Source organism: Platichthys flesus, chromosome 10 (genome assembly GCF_949316205.1).
Source record: "Platichthys flesus chromosome 10, fPlaFle2.1, whole genome shotgun sequence".
In the NCBI taxonomy this organism is placed as follows: domain Eukaryota; kingdom Metazoa; phylum Chordata; class Actinopteri; order Pleuronectiformes; family Pleuronectidae; genus Platichthys; species Platichthys flesus.
The window spans coordinates 9688387-9705146 of record NC_084954.1 but is presented as its reverse complement, the minus strand read 5'-3'; the positions used below and the strand labels follow the sequence as shown (position 1 = coordinate 9705146).

The window sequence follows — 16760 nt, the reverse complement described above, 5'->3', positions numbered from 1 at the left end:
AGATAATATCCTTGACTGACATGAAGAGCGTACAGGGCTCACTCACTGCTCAGGGATTCCTGGTACAGATGCTGGGAGTTTTTGTTTTTTTTCGGTGGAAGTGTGTGTTTTGCTGCTTAGTCTTTGTGCAGGTGAACGTTTCACCTCGAAGTCGAGAATCAACAAAGGCTGCAGTCAAAGTTGTAGGATCTGTGTGCAGTCAGCTGCATCACATCTCACCTGATCATGCAAAAACAAACGTTTCTTTCTTATTTCCTGTAGTACATGTGGGTCAGAACAGGTATTTGAAATACTATGGCAGATAGTGTTAAACAGTTCACAGTTTGTTTGCTCATACTCAAACAATAGTGGTGCATAAATAGAAAGTCAGTGGGTGCATTAGCAGCTGCCCTTAAGTAAATGTATCATTTTAAGTTTGACACTCATTTCTTAACTCAATTGCATAAGAATGTACAGTTTACATTTCTTTTTTGATGACAGTGGTCAAGTAATATTACCTTTCACAAATAAAGAAAATTGTTTACAAAACTTTGCAAACTTTGATTTGAACAAACTTAATTAATGTGTGTTACCTATATTGAAGTAGTTCTGTTCTGAAAATAAAAAACTATTTTCTTTTTTTAAATAGAATAAGTAGCTCCAGTTGCAGCATAACATGTCTACATACTCAGTATATATACATGTCAGTGCATCAATAACAATTATTCAACTGTAATAATAGGCCTATACTATGTATATACTGTATAAATATTTATAAAACCTGTTAAAAATACTGATCTGCACAATCAGTGCTTCTACTAAAATACTTGTATTTGCATGTGACATGTTACATATTTTTCAACTCAATTAAAATATATTGAATATAAAAGCAACAATTTACGATGCATCACTCAAAATTTTGAAAATATATCTTCACATTAAAATCCTGAATGGACTTAAGTTCTAAATCTAAACTTATCTTTTAGTAACTATTCTGCTTTACTTTGGCTTTAAAAAAATGGCAGCAGTTAACCCTCTGTATTTGCATCCATGATCCCTGGAAAATAAGGAGACCAAAACCTGTGAATTTTTATTTGTATGTGGAAATGTATAAGTGAAAGTGAACAACAAAATAAAATTACAGACTTAAAAACCACTTTAATTTGTAACACACAAATTAATTAAGTTTTTTCAAATCAAAGTGGAAAGCAAGTTTTATTTAATTTAAATTTAAGATTTAAGATTTTCAGTTTATATTTAGTAGGTCAGTATCAGATTGCAACTTATTCAACATGCCAGTACATGAATAGTTTTAATAATATAGTTCATATGTGGTTATAAAAACCTCTAAACGAGACGAGTCTTCACTATATTATTATACTATGCTAGGTATATATTTGTGTGTAATGTGTAACGACTAAAGAGGAAAAGTTTGAAAAGCATTGTCAGCTTTGAACACCTTTTCAATCTTAATTTGGCTTTAAAACTTTGATTCTTTTAAATCAGCTTCCCTTCAGCCCACCCCTCCTCAGCAGTTTTCCCCAAAACAGTAAAATCTTCCATGTTTGCATCAATGATCCTCAGGAAATAAAGAGACCAAAACCTGTGTATGACATGGAAATAAAGGGGCAGTGAAAAATGATACTGGAAATCTATTAACATGTTAAAGCTGAGTTCCAGGCCTCTCCTGCCGTTCTCAGTCTCATTACCAAACCTTTTCACACCTCCTGGATCCCCAATCTCACTCGTTTCGTCCGGCGCATTAATGAGATTCACAACACTCGGCCTTGGATTGTCTTGCAAAGTGCTCTCTCCCTCGTTCTCTCTCTCTCTCTCTCTGCTGCACACACTCATATACACATCTAAGCCAGTTTCTCTCCAGCCTGGAAAGTGTTAAAGATCCTACACCTGTCCTATCAGGCACCTGTTTCCCCCAGCCCCTCGGCCAATCAGAGGAGAGAGGGAAACTGTGCAGGCATGAAATAAATCCAGGCCCCAGCTCAGAAGGGAATCACAACACTTTGACTCATCTGTGTGTCAGCACCCTCCCCGCCAGACTGACAGACTCACCGCCACAGACAGAGAGAGAGACAAACAGTGAGGAGCTGGAACTAAAGGGATCTATTCCAGCTGACTTGGACTGAAGACATGACCAAAGAGACTGAGTAAGTTCTGGGATAATCTTTTCTTCTGCTTTTGGACACCCCCCAAAAAAGGGCTTTATTGAGATTGTCTTCCTTTTTTAACAATATACTCTTCCTCGGCGGAGGTGAACCATTTTGGTCCAGACTTGTTGTAACACGGGGGAAATATTCTAAGTTTGACTCCAGTGACAGAAACCTCCTCCTTCCCCTTGTGTGTTGCAATGAGACCCCCATGTGAAAATGTTTTAAAGGGGATGCTTTGCAGGGGGAAAATTGATATGTATATTATTAACACGCACACTATAGGCACACTACACACACCACTTGCAGCAGGTCTGTTTCGGTTTCTGTTGTCCTTCACCTGGGGGCCACCGAGCACAAAAGGAGGCAGAGGAAATAAGAATCTCCTCTCGAGGTGTCGGAGGGCTACGGCAGCGTCTGATGCATTGAGTTACATAATGGTCGAAACCCTAGACACAAGCCCCCCCGCCCCCCCAACCCTGTGTCTGCATTAAAAAAATCTGCACTTGTACTGGTGGGAAACGGACAGCGACTAATGGGAGTTGTGCTGCATGCAGGTATTTTTTTTTCCGAGGCTACTGGGAGATAGAGGGGGAGAGACAGGTGCATCTTAGAGCAGGTGTATGGGTTCTGAAACAGACCAAATATCCAGTACTAAACCCTCAAATACCTTATTTCCACTATTGTGTGGCACATGCGTCCCATTCCTAATCCCTAATCCCTCTGAGAAACCCTCCGATTTCTCTTTAAACTTTGATTTTGAAGACCTGTGCTCCCCCCCCCCCACCCTGTCGGCACGTCTAACCAACTGTTTATCCAGGACAAACTTGCTCATTTGTTCATTACCCACTTCAGACAAACTCATCGGAGGAGGGGGGCTTATTCCAGCCGACGGGATATTTACAATCTGGAGACTCTCCAAACAAATCCAATCCTCAGGATCCCGGGGGTGTTTTATCTCCATGTGACACTTAAAACCGGCCTCATCCGTGGCAGTCGCGGGGTTTTATTTACTTTGTAAGGGAATCTCGTCACCTCTTTGGGAGCTCCATGCAAATAGGAGAGATTATACAATACATACATGAATGTGGCTTGTTTTCCTTTCACAACACGAGAAACCACAAAGCGCCTTCATGTGTGTCTGTGTGTGTGTGTGTGTGTGTGTGTGTGTGTGTGTGGGTGGCCCTTGACGTTTTAAAAAACATTTTTTTTGACACCACTGCTCCTGAGGGATGTTACTCAGCTTTGTGGTTTTGCAATCGAAACCCTTCACGCTCTGGGGCAAGTATGTACAGTGCTCCGAGGCTCGGCTGCTGCAGCTGAACTCAGGCGTGTTCTCGGTCTTTCTGCCTTCGCAGTGTGTTAAAGAAGCATCAATATAAAACACTCAAATGCATTTCTCTGCCTTTTGCACCTCCGGATTATTAACTGTGTTTAACGTGTCATTCTTTGTTGTGTCTTTCTCTCCTCCTCGTAGGACTCTGGGACTAGTTTTTCAGAGCGAGAACTTCAACTACAACCAATACACAAACTGCAACATGGACTCCTGGTCCTACCCGGACACCCTCGAGCAGAACCACTCCAAACCCAGACTCCACCCTGGGGACGACCTGGCAGCCTTAACCATGCTGTATGAGCAGTGCAAGGTAGATAATGCAGAACCAGTGAAACTAAAGCAAATTATATTTTTAATATGGAGAAGATGCATTTTAAATTTTTATCTGATTACTTATTTTGTATTTGTGCAGAGTCAGAAAGATCAGAAGATTGTCGCCGGCAACCGCGGCAATAACATCCACAAAATGATCGAGAGGTAAGAGCGTATAAAAGTTATTCACTACTAAATCATCAAAATGTATATATATCACAAAATAAAGAAGAAAAAGCAGCTTTTTCTTGGAAGATCCAGAAGTTACAAGTTTATCTTTTAAATCTTTATGTCTCATCCCCACTAAATTAAACATGTGGATGAGTGTCAATAGCCCAGTAAGAGAAAGGCAGGGCTTTAGGAGGTCATCATTGGTGATTGGGTAATCCTCAAGTCAAACACAGCAGGAGGATTATGGTCTCCCTCTTCAGTGCTTCCATCCATCCATCCTCTCCCTCATTATCTCTGTCTTGCGCGTAGAGTTTCACAACCAGGCGGACAGGCAGTTGTTTTCCACCCTCCCTATCACTTCTCCACCTCCTCCTCCTTATTCTTCCTTCTTGGTGGGTGAGAAATGGCCACTGCCGGGGGCGCAGTGTTGTCCCCTCAAACAGAGAAACTCAAACACGGAGGGGAAAAGAGAAAAAAAGATGGATTAAGAGACAAATAGTTCCCACCCTGCCTCAAAAGCCTGGTCTTTCTGTGAGCGCACCTGACAGTAGCGGTGTGTGCTCAGAGCTGAAGTGCTTTCCCAGACGTTTGCACAGGCCAACCTGCAGGCTTCTGTCTTTCACTCGCTTTAAGACTGTTCGTGTTTCTGATGTGTTGATATGTGGGTGGAGTTTTACTGAGTCATGCTGACCTAAATCAATGTCGTTTTCGCTGTTGCAATTAACCAACTTTATTTTTCCCCTCCCTACTTCCTCTTCCTTCTCCCTTCTCCCTCCTCCCTTCTCACCCCACCAGGTCCCCGGCGAACGCCAATGAGCTTGTCTCGCTGGACATGTCCGCCAACGTCATGAAGCTACTGTCTGAGAACAGCCACCCTCAGGAAACTCTGGGATCCAAGCACCACGCCTCCCTGCCCGTCTCCGTGCCCACCACCTCGGACACCTACACCACTTTGACCAGCGTGGTGTCCGACACCTACGACAAACAGGAGCTCAATATCATCTTCGACTCCCTGCTGCAGAAGTGGCCCGAGTCCGGGGCTTTCCCCGACCACAGCAGCGAGGTGAGCACCGCGTCATAATCAGAACGTCTGAGGCCTTCTGTCCTCTCCCATGTTTTTTTCCTTTACTAATGCATGTCTAATTGCGTGGTTATCCAGGCTCTTCCCTACAGCGAGCCCTTCCCAGAGGACACCTCCAGCCCCGTCTACTCCGGCTCCTACACCGGCTCCCCTGCGCCGGAGAGATTCAGGAGCGGGTTCCAGTTCTCCCTGGGAGCTCCCTCGGCTTCTGGTTACAAATCCAACGAGTTGCCCATGGTCTACCTGAACAAGGGACAGTTCTACCCCATCACCCTGCAGGGAGTGGACGGCAGTGCTTGCCTCACATCCACCAAAGTCAAGGTGAGTCATGGTGACACATCGGCCGCAGGCACAGATCGTTTTGGAAGTTCTCAAATAATTGTTTTCTTTTTCTGCATGTATGTCACGTAAAAAAATAATAAGGTGAGCATTTCCTTCAGGCTCTTTTCCACAGGCTCATGAAGACATACATTCTTTGCATGCCACAGAGCCAAACCTTCTTATATACCTGTCCCTCCCTCGCAGCCAGCTCCTCTGTGACTAATCCCCAGCTGACACCCCAGTACACTGGGCTGGTACCTTTCAAAATTACAGTGTCCTGCCCTGTATAATTTATTTGTGCGGTGGTGTAACGAAGCCCGCGGGCAGCCAAGTTCGGCCCAGCTCACGTGGGAGTGGACGAGGAGGGTGGGGGGTGGGGGGGGGGTGGGGGGTGAGGTGTGGTGTGGTTGAAAAACACAGGCGACAACCGTTTTCTTTGTCAAGTGAATCAGAGGATAAGAAAACACACAAGCACACACCAGCACACTGCAAACAGCCGATGACAATGTGAGGAGAAAAGAGGGATTTGGAGTGATGAATGAAACCCGGTGGCTTTTCTTGGAGATGCCGGCAGGTGGAAGTGAGTCACGTCTCGACCTGTGTGCCTAATTCTCTGCTTTTCTGTCACCTTTTCCTTTTGCAGACGGTCGTGATGGCCGTGTTTGAGAACGACAAGAGCCCAGAGATGCAGCTCCGCTTCTGGAACCACTGGCACGCCCGGCAACCCACCGTCAAGCAGAGGGTCATTGACATTGGTATGTTCCACTCACAAGAAAACCCCCACACACGACACCTGTGCGACACCTGTACACCAAAAACCATCCCATTCCTCTTCTGTAATCTGAAATAGCCACTCCGTCCTATTTGATTACTGATCTGTGAATCACATGCAGCACAGGAGATTCAAATCTTTCTTTTCTTTTTATAGCAGACTACAAAGAAGTGTTCAGCGGCATCAGCAACATAGAGGAGGTGGCTTTCAACGCGCTCTCCTTCGTGTGGAACCCCAGTGAGGAAGCCAAGGTAAACACACCTCGCTCTCTAACAAGTGTGTGACAGCTGAGTTCTCTGAAGAGAGGGGAGGAAAAGGAGAAGAAAGGTAGAATAGGGAGGAGGAGCAGGTGGAGGAGAGAAGGAGCGGCTGAGGAGGAATCCCAGATATGCGTTTGTCAACAAGGCCCCTTTCACCACCGGTGGCAAGGGCCGCAACCGGCTTAATGCAAGCTCCTCCGTGGCCCAAAGGCGCTGGGGTGGGGCCGCCAAACCTGCTGGATGCAGGAAGAGATCTGTGTGGAGAAAATAGAGAAGAAAGAGAGGAAGAAAAGAGGACTGAGAGGCTTAATAGTTTTAAGAAAAGAGGGGGAGTTTTAGTCACTGTTCCTCTGTGAAAGTTGGCTCCAAAAACATGTCGTCACGTTGTAAATGTCACCAGCGCATTCCCCTGTTTTCATTGGCATTCGTCTCCAGCACCTGTCATTATGTCTCCATTGAGGCCGGCGTAAACAAAAGATGTCTCGTCTCAAATACCAAACGTCCTCTTTCCCTCTGCTCGTCCAGGTCTTCATCGGCATCAACTCCCTGAGCACGGACTTCTCCTCTCAGAAGGGAGTGAAGGGCCTCCCCCTGAACCTGCAGATCGACACCTACGACTTCAGCTCGGGAACCAACCAGCTCCTGCACAGGGCCGCCTGCCAGGTCAAGATCTTCTGTGATAAGGTACAGACCCCCGGCGTGTGCTTCACCTTTTTTTTTTTTTGTCAAATCTCGACAAACAATCAAATCCTGTGTCCTCTGAGGTTAAAGTCATTAATGTAATCAAGTGAATGTGTGTGTGTGTGGCGGTCCTCAGGGCGCAGAGAGGAAGATGCGCGACGAGGATAGGAAGAGGAGCAAGAGGAGAGGAGCCGCCAACGGTGAGTGTTGGAAATAGCCAGCTCCTCATTAAAAAAAACAAATCAAACAGTTAAAGAGAGGGTTTCTAATATTGTCAATATCCCTCCTTTGTTTCCAGGCAAATCTCAAGTGAGCAGCTCCATGGGCAGTGAGTGCACCTTCTTCCGGACACTGGACGACCACGTCACCCAGCCGGTTCTCTTCATCCCAGAAGCACACCTCTCCAGTTTACAGCGCATGGTAAGGCCCTTCCTCTCCTCTCCTCTCCTCTCCTCTCCTCTCCTCTCCTCTCCTCTCCTCTCCTCTCCTCTCCTGTCCTCCCCTGTCCTGCTCCTCAGCCAATGCCCCCCTCCTGCCTCTCAATCCCTGCAGGCAGTGGGACAGGCACGAGAGAGCGAGAGTTGGGAAAAAACTGTGGGAAAGTATGTAGTGGGTTGGGAAAAGGGGGGGGGGGGGTGGAGGGGACGGTGTCAGTGAAAGTGAGGCGAAGCACCGACATGAGTCTGGATGAGCTAATTGGAGTCGAAACCAGGCACCGGTACAAGCTGCTACAGCTACTGACACTGAGACTAAGCTATAGGGGTTCACACGAAACACACACACACACACACACACACTAAAACACACAGACACACACACACCTGGTGCAGCAGCAACAGCAGCACACACACACCTGACATTCAGTCTGCACCACCCTCATATCCTCACTTTCTCTCAGTCACACACACTCTTGCAAAAACAGCGAGGGGAGTGTTCAGACAGGCCAGGTTTCCCACAGTGTGGAGTGTAGAGGGGTGTGTGTGTGTGTGTGTGTGTGTGTGTGTGTGTGTGTGTGTGTAAAGAGACATTACAAGAACAAATAAAAGAATGAAGAACACGCTAAAGCAAATAAAGGACTTTACTACACAATGGCCCAGCAGTCCGTACCGACTGTCTTTGATTGGCTGCTGTGATAAAGCGTGATAGATCTCTCCATCAGTGCCTCTCTCCGTGGTTATGGGAAACTCCGTCTTTCAGCAGTGATAACATTCCTTCATTCTAAAGGCGTTTTGCTCAGATAATGCTGAGAATCACACTGTGGAGTTTAAAAGTCTAATCAGATTTCTGTCCGTCTCCCTCCAGGCCGTTCCCATGGACGAGAGTGATAGGTAAGCATGGATAGGAAAACACCATCACTGCCTTGTGATGATTCATTTTTTAAGAAGATGCCAAGTCGTCTGCTTTGTGTTTACGTGTCTGTGTTGTTTATTTTTTTTTTGCCAGGAGTTCTATGAAGAGGCTGTACCCCGACAGAGAGCAGAGCAGCTCTCCACCCAGCAAGCAGGCCCGCAAAGAGGACCCTCAGAGAGGTGCGTGGAGAACTCCCACAGTCTGATGAGGGGAAGAATCCTCGTTAATGAGCATTCGTCATCTAAATGGTTTTTCTCCTGTGTTCTCTCTTCCCATTAGTTCTGTTGTACGTGAGGGCAGGAGAGGAGGAGGTGTTTGACGCCCTCATGCTGAGCTCGCCCACAGTGTCGGGCCTACAAGAAGCTGTGAGTAGGAATTAGACTCATGGTTCTGTTTACCTCGATCAATTGATTTCTTGAATAATATGACTTAAAATCCATCCTTAGACATATTACTGATCTGTATGATCTGTATCAGTATGAAGGACAATACAAATAAATAATAATGTTGAAGTAAAAAACTAAGTGCATAAATAAATTACAAAATTAATACACTTTGTGAGGAATTGTCTTTCTGTATTTCTACATTAAGTAATTCATTACTTTTTATTTCTCCATTCATTTATCCATTAATTTCTACAATTATTTATTGTATTTATTTATCTATTTATTATGATGTTATTTCTTTTTTCATTCTCTTTTCACAGTATGTGTAAGAGCACATCATCTTTGTGTCCGTGGGATCTGTCGTGCTAACATGTCCTCTCATGTTTCCTCTCCTCCCTCAGATCTCAGAAAAGTATGGCGTGCAAAAAGACACCATTGGCAAAATCTACAAAAAATGCAAGAGAGGGTGAGTGTCTTAGTTTTGTTTTTTCCTTTTATACATCTAAAGCTCAGCTGACTCTACACACGCAAGCTGGATTAGCACCGTGTGTTCCCCACGGGCGACAAGAGCAAATAACTCAGGCGATGTTTTCAACGCTCTGAGGAAGCGACAGGTTGACAGACTGGCTCGGTAGGTTGGGTACTTTGCCGGGCCTGATGGAATTTGTTAATTGCAGCTCCTCCAAAGAAAAAAAAAAAGAAATCCTGTGGATGAGTCACGGGCAATTGTTGTTTCTGATTTGCGACTCTGTGAGCTCACTTCTTTGGAACTAGCAGAAAGGTCCTTGTTGAAAGAGATACGTGGCTTAATTAAAGCTTTCTGGCAGCCGTCCTATGAAGCCGTGAGACGACACATTAATATCAGCTCACTACTGACAAAGGTCGATGGGTTCTCTGGATTGGGTGCTCCATTTTAAATCTAGAAATTTTTCATTTTGTTTTTGTTGGACGTGGGGACGCCTACAAATCAGAATTTCCTAATATACCTGTTCAAAAAGTAGACACCACATCTGACCTCTTTCAGTCAAATGGTCATGGTATGAGCCACCAACCTCTGAAGCAACAGTGGGAATCTGAGGGCCCTGTGTTCAGGTGAGAGACAGGAGGCTGCAACACCTCTGGGGGATTTTGTCTGTCACTTGCCCGCAGCTATCACCGCATCGGGAGCAGCCAAGCCAACAGGTCGGGCTGCATTCCCCGCTGCAGTTCCCTCCCTCCTCTCTTCTCTTGTCTTTAATCAGCCCCATCCCTGCAGGCAGAATGCACCAAGTTAGTTCAGACATTAAAGCCTTAAAGACATACAGGTTCGGAGGGGGAGGAGGAGGAGGGTGACATGTTTTTACTGCTCCTCCTGATGCAGGAGATATGCTCTCACCGTGTTTTTCACCTGAGAAGCTTCCAGTAAAACAATTGCTTAAGTCACACCGGGGACACTCACAGGGCTTTGGTCTCACGCGATTGAAAAGCCCAGGACAAACTCTTATAGAATTTGCATGTTCTAGTTTTGTCCCACTTTCTGTGCCCCCACTGATTTATCTATTTTCGTTCTTTCCCTCAGGATTTACGTCAACATGGACGACAACATCATCGAACACTACACCAACCAGTCGGCCTTCCTCATCGAGATGTCGGAGCTGGTGTCCGGTCAGTTCCAGGTCACCCTCGTCGAAGTATGAGAACGCGTTGGCTGACCCGCTCGATTGAGGGATGAAGAAAAAAAGAAAAAGAAAAAGTCCCAGCTGCCACCTCTCGAAGCACTGCCCAACCAGAGACTATGGAAGCTGCCGAAAACCAGTGCATGAACTGGATCGAGGAGCCGTCGCCAGTTTTTTCTGATTCCTCATGAGAATGTCAAACCGTTTCTCGACTCTGTAAATACCACTCGCCCCATTTCTGTTTTTTTTTTATTATTCAAATTTAATATTATAACGTAAGAGCATTTATAATGACCAGCCTTGTACATATATAGTGTAAATAGATTGTAATATGACAGTGTTTTTATGAACTATAGCCACGTGCCTGTTGAAATCCATTATTTTTCCACAAACTGCTGTGTATTTCAAGTTTTTTCACGGAGCCCTGTGCATGATATGTGCACGGCATGTTTTCAACGTTTTTTCAGAGGTTGCTATCCTTGCTGCTTTCAGTGTACTCGTCATTTCTCCCGCAAAGAGCCATCGGTGCGTTTTCTCACCCACATCCGGCTCACAATGGTTTTTTCACTGCCAAAAGTATCCCCCTGGAGGTTCCCGTTAGTTTCACGACTAAAACATCCCGACGCCGGGTCACATTCAGAATGTCACACATTTCTATCCGTAAACAAAAACCCACGAGAGAGTTAGTGTCGGCCATCGCTTGCGCCCTTACCTGCTGTGGGCTTTTCCTGACCGTATGGTGTAACCACTGATTCTTCCTAGAAACACTTCAACCCCCTGAACCCCGCCCCCTCCTCCACGGGCCTGCCAGAGGACTTTCATAGTATGCGTGTGTTTAAGCATGTGTGTGTGTCAAAGAGTAGTAGGATTTTTTTTTTCCTTGTATGTTACGCATCATTTCAAAGCGAACATGTATCCCTGTAATATTTCATTTTTATCCAAAGGGCAGTTCTGGTTGTGTTTGTCAAATCTTGCCCTGTTTTGTAAGAAAATAAAGAAAAATGCATCTGAGCTTCTGTGGCCTCTGTGGAGTTCTTACACACGTGGAGAGATCGGATGGAAAGGGCTCGTGCCAGGATCAGAACAAACAATAATGCAAGACGCTTCCTGCATGCGTGTGTGTGTGTGTGTATGTGTGTGTGTGTGCGTGTGTTCTGAGTGTGTCTACAGATGTCTGTTTGGTTGTTGCTTTGTTTGTGCCAGGTGTCCAAGGTGATCCGGATTTGTTATGGCTAATTTGTATGTTGTTGCTATTTGGGCCATATTCATTATTTACCACATGACCCACTTGAGGTTAACATCAAAGTGACACCTTGTCCAGAGCACCGCATGTTTGCTACTAAAAGGTTTGTTGTGGGGACATTTTGGCCAAATTACCTTTTTTCAAGTGGGTTCTTTTCGGCTCACGTCCATTTTGTGCGCGCCACAAACAGACCAGAAGTGCTGCATCATTGCCTGAAGCGCCCAGATCCATATTCTGTCTGGGATGATATTTTGGTGGGGATCCCGATCGGGGGTCAAATATCTGTCTTCATTGCAAGCATGTTCCAACATTCCCCTTGAATAATTCATTCATTTTATTCTGGGTAAAAAAAAAGGCATTTTTAGTGGCCTGATATTTACGAATCACGAGATCCAAACAAAAATCTAGCACTGAATGCTAGTTCTAGTTTGTATTTGTGGGTTAGTGTGTGTTTAGGTGAGACGGGGGAGGGGGGGGGGGTTTGGTTATATGCAGGCAACAAACACAAAGTGTTTTGGTGTTTTAGCAGCTCATTCGAAATCGGGCAGCACACATGTTGAAGGTGTTGGCAATCGATCGAGAGGCTCATTGCTTTCCCGTAATCTGTGACACTGACAGAAAAAAAGCAAGGCACTCTGTCCTAGATATAACACAGACACCCTTCACACACACACACACACACACACACACATTCAGACAGAGAGGCAGACAGCCGGGAAGGCAGCAGGGAAAAAAAGAAAAAGAGGCAGAGAGACGCAAACAGAGACATCGAGACGGAGGAAAATTAGACGACAGAGAGAGATGGGGAGGCTGCTGAGGCAAAACCAGAGATGAGGAGGGAGAGAGGGAGCGGGAATGATGAAGACGTAGTTGCACCATCTGCTGCCAGAGAGAGAGAGAGAATGAGAGAGAGAGAAAAACATGTTAACCATTCAACAGAAAGAAGCAGAGAGGCAGACCGCAGATCTGCAGCGTGATACACACAACCCCTGGTGAATGGTAAGTGACTTCATGGGCTGTGTCTGCATGTGTGTGTGTGTGTGTGTGTGCTTGTGTGTGAGTGTGTCGCTGGAAATGTGAGAAAAAGTGATGAGAGCATTAACGTCCTCTTCTGTGTCCAGCCTCTGCAGACGCTCCCACGCCTCCACTCATTCTCCATTTCTGCATCGACACGCAATCAGGCATCTCGTGATGGTGATCAATTTGCCATAAATCACTGCGGTGGCTTTGAACTTGGCAGGTGCGGCGTTTGATATTGGTCTAGATGAGATGGAACGGGGAAGAAATGAAGCTGAGTAACAAGTGACACCTGTGCACAGCACACCTTGAACCACGGGGGAGCTGGGACCCGATCACGCAGAGCAGCAGGTTGACGTCCTCCCAGTTGGATCAGGGCTCAGAGTCTCTCCTTTCCGTCAGTCACACATTTCAGTTGCAAAGCAGGAAACTCCAAAGTGGAATTACATTTTTGTTAGACACATTAACACAGGTATGTGTTGATCAAAATCCACTTCTCTATTTTCCATTCCCTCAAAATCCAGACGTGCATTTACGATATATTATGGATTAGAAATATCATAATCCGATATATATCTAGAATCAAATTTCATTTATTTTTCAGACGATTGATTGTCTCGTCAGTCTGAATGTCATCAACCCTCAAGGGACAGTCTCAGAAGGGATCTCACACCATTGATCGCATGAAATGTCAAAATATGAGACTCATGAGTTGGACTGTTCGTCTCCACTGGTTTGTGTTGGATTGTGAATCTCACAGCGCAGCAACCCTGCAGCAACAGGCAGAGACTATTCAAGTCGTCTGGAGTTAAAACACTCCTACAAAATATTCCTGTCAGATTATTTATTATCCTGAACGTTTGGAAAGTGTATCTATCGTCTGATGCAGCTGCCAAAAATAAATGAACACGAATATGATTGGTATGGTTTTCAACATTCCAGACTTTACAGCTCAGCAGTTCTGAATTTCTATTATATCTCATAGCCTCCGGCAGCTTGTGTTTGTGTCTGCCCGAGACCCTCAGAGACGTCTCTAAGTGTCTTGTCCTCCTCCTCCAGTCTGCCGTCCCTCCCTAACCCTAACCCACATAGTTTCTAAACCGCTGAATTCCCCCAAGGTCAAATGTGGCCATCGCCCGTCAGGCTTCGACTGAAGAGAAAGCGGCGCACACATCATTATGCGACCGTCTGTGTACACAAGGCTGCTCGCTTTTGCATAGAGAAGAGTCTAACTAGGTCTTGGGCTAAATAAAGCCAAACACACACACACACACACTCACACTCACACACCCTGTCATGCGGAGACTGCCCAGGTTGTCGTATCCTAGCAACAGAGACAGGCATGGAGCGCTCAGTCTCATCCTGTCCAGCTCTGGAGCGGTGGAGTCAGACCTCCGTCCCCGGCTGCTCGGTTTCACACATCTCTGATTCCTCTCAGGTCTCATGTCTCATGTCTCTGTCTTCCTCTCGCTCCATCTATTCAGCGGGGGGGGGGACACACCTCCTCCCATGTCTGAGCCTCCTTCTTCCACTCAGTCAGAGCGAGGAGTCGTCAGTGGGAAGGCAGGAGAGATTCAAGGAGGAGGTAATGGATGAACTTCGTTATGCTTCATCATGCGGTGGAACTTTGATTATTGTCAGGTTTTTCTGTTTTGTGCTTTTGCTTATATCTGATGTTTGCATGTTTGCAGAATAAATCTGACGTTTCAAGTTTTCTGTTTCCTTGCAGACACGGTGACATCATCAGTGTCTGGCAGGCGGAGATTTTTGAGGAAACCCTGACTGGACCTCTCATCGATGTGAGAAAGAAAACAAGAGATTTGAGCCTCTTCCTCTGAGCTGAGATAATAACGAGCAGCGTCCCCGTCTGCAGGAGGAGCAGCCACACTCGTCTCTTTTTGGAAAATACTCAAGCCGGGAAACACTTTGAAAACAGGTATTGTTTTGTTTTTCCAGAAAACTCCAGCTCTTCCCTAAAATCAATAAATCAATAAAAGGAATCAGGGCTGTTCCGTTCAGGATGCACACTCCTGCCTCCATGGTGATGGGGATCGTATTCTCCCCTCTGGGTCTTGTTCTTGTCTTCACCGCTGCCATCACCCCCCAGTGGAGAGAGGGACAAGCGCGTCTCGGAATGACGGGACCGTGGTCATTTCTTCGACCTGGCGTCAAAGGTCAAGGGACTGGGGTCAAGCCAGTGGAGTTTCTGCTCCTGATGCGTTCTGACGGCCTGTGGGAGAGCTGCCTGCAGGTGGAGCACTCTGAGCTGAAGCAGTGCTGGCCTGTGGCGGGTGCGTACCAGAGGGACCCGCGGGTTCGCCTCACGCAAGGTCTGATCCTGACCTCCTTGTTCCTGTGCGGCACCGGTATTGTCCTGGCCTGCATCGGGGTCCGGTGCTGGACAGATCTGCCTCTGAGGGGCATCGCAGCCACAGGTGGGCTCCTGGTGGGGATGGCCGGCCTGCTGAGCCTCACCGCCCTCGGGGTGTACACACACAACCTCGGAAAGCTGGGGCTGACGGCGCCGGGCCCGGGGCTCAATCACCACAGGTCGCCCCTCCTCATCCTGCGTCCAGCCGGCTCGCTCTACTTTGGGTGGCTGGGGTCGTGTCTGCAGGTGCTGGGGGGCAGCGCTCTGCTGTTCGGCTTCAAGAAACCAAGATGTCCGACCTGCCCGTCTTGCCCGGAGGTGCCCGTGTGCCCCGCGTGCCGCTCATTTCCAGACATCAGCGACAAGGGAGACACAGATGTTTATGAAGTCACCTGTTAGGAGTTCCAGACTTAACCATGCACATATTTGGACGTGTGGCCACTTCTTAAAGTCACTTCCTCAGCCAGTCTCATCTGCCACTTCAGGAAATGAGTCAAATAAACTGTGAACAACAGATTATTATCACTTCCTGATCGCTGGACTCTTTTCGCCAGGTAGGGACTTGATTGATGAACTTTACTTCTCGACGTGGGCGGAGACTTTAATTTGTGGGGTGCAAACTCCAGAGGGATGAATCACGAGGATCGTTACTGATTCATTTAGAACATTGTGTGCTCAACTTCCTGCTGCCTTTAACCGTGACATGTAGTGAAACGTGAGTGACATCTCTGTGCTGCCTCTCACGCTGTAGCCAGGCCTTTGTGCTGTTAGAGAGAAACATGACCCTGTTTGTATCCGACACGGGGTCATGAGGGAAATTCAAATAGAGCTGGATGGAAGAGCTATTTTCACATTTCAGTAGACTAGAATAATAAAACTAAATTTAATTTGTAATTTGTCCTTTTACGCTACTTAGTAAATGGAAAATTGTGCTAAAATTATGTGAAAACTGCTTTTGAGTGTTTTCTGATTAAGTCACTGTTATCCATGAACATGAAACTGTTAGATGCTAATTTGTTTGCCGTCCGTCTGGATGAATCTTCGTATGATACCTTCACTGAGGAGCCTTCATCCAACTCATGTGACGTTTCTCACTGTGAGAGAAAGGGTTTGAAGTGGACGACAGGGTCTTGTTTGTTCTTTGTAGATTATTTGTTGTCGATGTTTACTTGTTATATTGTGTTCTTACTCGATGGTTCAATCTGCAATGAATAAAAAATGTCAACAATGTACTGCCTACTGTTATCTATCTATCTATCCATCCATCCATCTATCCATCTATCTATCTATCTATCTATCTATCTATCTATCTATCTATCTATCTATCTATCTATCTATCTATCTATCTATGTATCTATCTATCTATCTATCTATCTTTCTGTCTATCTATCTAACTATCTATCTATCTATCTATCTATCTATCTATCTATCTATCTATCTATCCATCCGTCCTTCCGTCCGTCCGTCCGTCTCTCTCTGTCTGTCTGTCTATCTATCTATCTATCTATCTATCTATCTGATTCAAGATACACTATAAGTATGTTTACTTCAATTGGTAACACATGAATTAAGTTTTTTCATTTCCCTTTAAAGTTATCAATTGTGTAAATATAACGTGAACAAACTTAGTTAATTTGTTTGTTAGAAATCGGAAAAACTT

At 45.8% G+C, this 16760-nt stretch overlaps 2 protein-coding genes across 3 annotated transcripts; both read left to right on the top strand.

Moving 5' to 3' along the window:
* The first annotated feature begins 2009 nt into the window (after nucleotides 1-2009).
* grhl3 (grainyhead-like transcription factor 3) lies at nucleotides 2010-11480 on the top strand. Its single transcript, XM_062396458.1, has 15 exons — nucleotides 2010-2144; nucleotides 3622-3790; nucleotides 3893-3957; nucleotides 4759-5026; nucleotides 5123-5365; nucleotides 6009-6120; nucleotides 6294-6388; nucleotides 6923-7081; nucleotides 7215-7278; nucleotides 7377-7498; nucleotides 8381-8406; nucleotides 8522-8607; nucleotides 8708-8793; nucleotides 9216-9280; nucleotides 10373-11480. The coding sequence occupies exons 1-15, from the start codon at nucleotides 2128-2130 to the stop codon at nucleotides 10488-10490; spliced, it is 1695 nt and encodes a 564-aa protein (XP_062252442.1). The 5' UTR covers nucleotides 2010-2127; the 3' UTR covers nucleotides 10491-11480.
* Nucleotides 11481-12834: 1354 nt separating this feature from the next.
* cldn23l (claudin 23-like) lies at nucleotides 12835-16320 on the top strand. 2 transcript variants are annotated; one of them, XR_009922025.1, is made up of 3 exons: nucleotides 12835-14314; nucleotides 14459-15815; nucleotides 15856-16320. XR_009922025.1 is itself a non-coding variant. In XM_062396643.1 (2 exons), the coding sequence occupies exon 2, from the start codon at nucleotides 14750-14752 to the stop codon at nucleotides 15497-15499; it is 750 nt and encodes a 249-aa protein (XP_062252627.1). In that variant the 5' UTR covers nucleotides 12835-14314; nucleotides 14459-14749; the 3' UTR covers nucleotides 15500-16320. The 2 variants fall into 2 exon arrangements, 1 of the variants encoding a protein (XP_062252627.1); XM_062396643.1 differs by having other exon boundaries at nucleotides 14459-16320.
* The last annotated feature ends 440 nt before the right edge of the window (nucleotides 16321-16760 follow it).